The sequence below is a fragment of the Dermacentor silvarum genome, chromosome 2 (genome assembly GCF_013339745.2).
Source record: "Dermacentor silvarum isolate Dsil-2018 chromosome 2, BIME_Dsil_1.4, whole genome shotgun sequence".
NCBI lineage: Eukaryota > Metazoa > Arthropoda > Arachnida > Ixodida > Ixodidae > Dermacentor > Dermacentor silvarum.
The window spans coordinates 67,015,435-67,019,281 of record NC_051155.1 but is presented as its reverse complement, the minus strand read 5'-3'; the positions used below and the strand labels follow the sequence as shown (position 1 = coordinate 67,019,281).

The 3,847-nt window shown below is 47.0% G+C and overlaps 1 protein-coding gene across 1 annotated transcript in view; it reads right to left on the bottom strand.

Annotated features, from left to right (window-relative positions):
- Positions 1-310: 310 nt before the first annotated feature.
- LOC125943441 (uncharacterized) overlaps positions 311-3,847 on the bottom strand; it is a 5,261-nt gene continuing 1,724 nt past the window's right edge. Inside the window, exons 5-9 of the mRNA XM_049662761.1 lie at positions 3,564-3,635; positions 3,399-3,452; positions 3,213-3,284; positions 2,803-3,061; positions 311-336 (exon numbers count right to left, since the gene is read on the bottom strand). Of these exons, the coding sequence (XP_049518718.1) occupies positions 311-336; positions 2,803-3,061; positions 3,213-3,284; positions 3,399-3,452; positions 3,564-3,635 (483 nt within the window). The remainder of the gene's footprint in view (positions 337-2,802; positions 3,062-3,212; positions 3,285-3,398; positions 3,453-3,563; positions 3,636-3,847) is intronic.

Here is a 3,847-nt window from a genome sequence, read left to right as displayed (position 1 = left end):
CACCTCTGGTTGAGCAGTAGCCTTCTGAGGTACTTGGAGGCGATGCAGCACTTATCAGGGCCACTTACAAGCCCCTTGCACTTCGTGAGGCAGAGGCTTTCATTCCAGCTTGTCGTGTTGGAGCTGCGCGCAAGAGGGAACTCCACCGACCGCGCTGCGCCAGAACAGATGCAGCTGTCAACAGCCTGTAGGAGGGATGCAGGATGGCAGTGCTCATCAAGTGAGAGCTCGACACCACGTACGAACACTTGGTGTTCGATCATGCTGTCCCCGCCACGAAACAGCACAAGCTTTTGGGCATGAAGCAAGCTCATGTTTGGCCCCGGTAGGCCGACGCTGTATGCGACAAAAAGGGAAGTTTCAGAAAAAATGTGCCTAATCCACTGATTGCACAGCACGATCACATTTTGGTAATCCAGAGTTGGCGGCAAGTGTGGGTGCTTCATCCGATGTGTCGGGTGAGGCCACGTCGATTCGTGATTTTTTCTGTGGAGGCGCAAACTGTGGGTGCAACCTTTCTTTCGGATTCACTTTCTTAGGCACTGGCTTGGAGGTACTTGGGAACGTTAGGAAAGATCGTCAGTATCGCATCCGGCTATAGCAATGGCCTGCTCCTTTCCAGGCGCACCAGCTCACCACTGATGATGTGTTCAAAGTGGCGCGACACAAACTGCGTATCGAAATGCAGTTCGCACACAGCAGCATTTCGTTCGAGTGGCTTGTCCACTCGAGGTACTATCGCGATGAAAAGAAACGCGAACAGTGGAGCGCGTGGCCCAAGCATGACTGAATGTACAGTGCGCGCCGTCCAGTCATCACCATTGACAGGCGGGTACATGCGGTTTGGTCGCGCTGTGCGATGGTGCGCCCCCTATCCGGCGATATTTTTGTTTCTGTTCTGCTTCTCTTTTATTTGAAAACGAGGAAAGCTGACGGTACAGTAATGATGATAGCACAAGCTATACTATCGCGATGAAAAGAAACGCGCACCGCGGAAAGCGTGGCTTTTGGCACAGTCAGCGCTACTGCGAGGATACGTGTCCAACTGTCATATGCTTTGGCTGTCGCTAGGCGAATCTCTGCTTTCCATCGGCGCTACCGTAGCGCTAGAATCTTGCTCCGGCTAAAGTCCCTATATAAGAAAAGTACCACCATGCTTTGATAAACGTCGCTTTTCTCTCTCCTGTATCTCCGATTGGACGATGATAGCGCGCGCTTTTCACTTCTTTATATGTTCTTTTTTTTCCGCCTCAGAGCCGTGTTGAAAGTCCTCTGCGCAGCCGCAGTCGCCGGCGGCCGCGGCGGCGCGCGCCCGGCATGAAAGCTTCAACGTGGACTTTCTAGGTGCGCCACCGTCGACTTGGCTTTCGCAAGCAAAAAGTAAAGAAAAAAGCAAGCGCTTTAGGAGAGGAGGCGGCGGAGGAAAGAGTAGATGGCGGTACTTTTCTTATATAAGGACTTTAGCTCCGGCTGGCGCTATCGCACCGCGTGTGCGTTCCGAGTGTCAGACATGACTGGCAGATGGTAAGCTTTCCTTGTCAATATGCCCGGCAAGTAAAATGCGGCACGCTTTCATGCCGTCGCGATGCCTGTGTGATTAACAGAACTGAAGCGTGAATTCCAGACCATAGCAAATTTATTGGTCTAAGAACGATATAGAGAACAACTGAAACAAAGGCTCAAGGTGGCACGAAGTTTGAGGAAATAACGAAGCCGAAATGCTCGACAAAACATACTTTGCATTAATTAATATTTGGTGAAGTCCCCTTTGGCCAGGATGACGGATTCCATGCGCCTTGGCAGTGAGGCAAACAGGTCTGTGGCTAGCTCAGTGCCGCGAAGCCTTTCCTACTCGGTGTGAACAGCAGCCCAAGGGGAGTCCTTGTTCATTTTATGGAGTTGCAGACGTGACAAGCGTGATTTCATAATTCCCCAGTCATTCTCAAGTGTATTTATGTCCGCTCCTTTTGCTGGCCACGAAAGTTTACGAATGGCAAGGTTCTCTAGCATAGCCTCCACGGAACGTGAAGTATGGATTGGAGAAAGGTCATGCTGATAATAAAACAGCCCATCCTTGATTGGCCCATCCAAAGCAAAGGGCAGGACAACCTGCTGTATTAGATTACAGTGTTCTGCTGCAGTGAAGCGTTCATCTTGCCCAAGCCTTCGGCTGTCATGGCACCCCACACATTCACAGAGCAGCGCCCGCTGAAGCTTGTTCGCTTGAAGCAGGTCAGATGAAAGCTGCATAAAGTAAAAAAAATAAAGTTAAGTTTGTCTTTACGCGCGTCAAAATGGTATAATACATTTAGTCCAATCGCTGCTGTATCCAAATATTTTTCTTGTATATTATAGCGAAGTAGGCACCTAGCATTAGAACAGGGACTGCGCTGTGACTGTAACGTAGCTTTTATTCATTGCTTCAGAATGCACCTCAAGCCGTTAATTCTTGACATGAAGCAACCAAAAAGTAGGTAATCTAATTGCAGAACTTGTGTCTGACTTTAAAACACTGAAATATATAATATGTTCTTTAAACGATCGCTAGTCGCACCCTCATGCGACATTCGTCGTAGAGCCATCTTCGGTAAATTTTGATGCTACTCTGACCACACTAGCACTAAGTGAACGAATTCAGGACCAGATATTTACAAAGAGCGCCGCAATTCAAGAACACTAGGGTGCAAAGGCTTACTGATGATTTTCTTGACGCCACACTGAAAACTTGACCTTGGTAACATTAAACTCAAACAACAGTGAATCCTATCAACTATAACCATAAATAGAAGGTGGACGACATACCGAGCACTTGTGGGTCTGCGTGCAACTTTGTAGTTCCAGTCACACGTGTGGATACTGGCCTGTACGATGAATGTGAATATAAACGACACCACAGGTTATGCTCTGCCTGACTGTAGTGCATTAAATGTCCAAAGGCAAAAATTGGATTCGGTGAACAAAACCAGCAAAAATTTATATTGCATGCATGACATACCAAGAGGTTGCAACTCTGTAAAGCTGGCAACTTCAGCATGTGGCGGAGGAGGCCTGCATAAAGCATCTGGAACAAAGATTTGAGAGGATAGTTAGATAGACAGGCTCAAATTGTCTGAAGTAGGGACAGATTGAAATGCTGATTGAAATAAAAAAACAAAATGTCAAGAACTACAGCAACATATCAAAAATAGCAGTGTGGCATCAGAACGACATACCAAGTACGTGTGGTTCCGTGTGTGGCCTTGTAACTCCAGTAAGGGATGCAGATACTGGTATATTCGATGAGCCTGAACATAAAACAGGCCACAGGCATTTAAACATAATGTAATAAGCGTTAAAAATCCGCTAGTGGAAACAATGAATGACAGCAACATTAAATGTATACCACATAAATGACATACCACGAGTTTGCAATTCTGTGAATGAGCTGGCAGCTTCCGACCTGTGCAAAGCACCTAAAACAAAGACGCCATGGTTTATGCTCCACCTCGCCGCAGAATGCATAAGCAAAAAGCAAACGCTGAACTGCAGCAACATTAACATAACATTGCATATGAATTACATACCGAGCACATGCGTATTCGTGTGTGACCTTGTAGCTTCAGCAAGAGATGTGGATACTGGCCTGTATGCTGATTCTGAACGTAAAACAGACCATAGGTTATGCTCCACGTGACCATAAGTTACAAAAAACAAACTTGGACAGTGAATGACAGGAGCACAAAGATGTACATCACATGGATGACTAACCACGAGTTTGCAAGTCCGTGTATAAGTAGGATATTCGGCGTGGGCAGCTACAGACCTGTGCAAAGCATCTGAAACAAAAAACCATGGCTTACACTGGCAG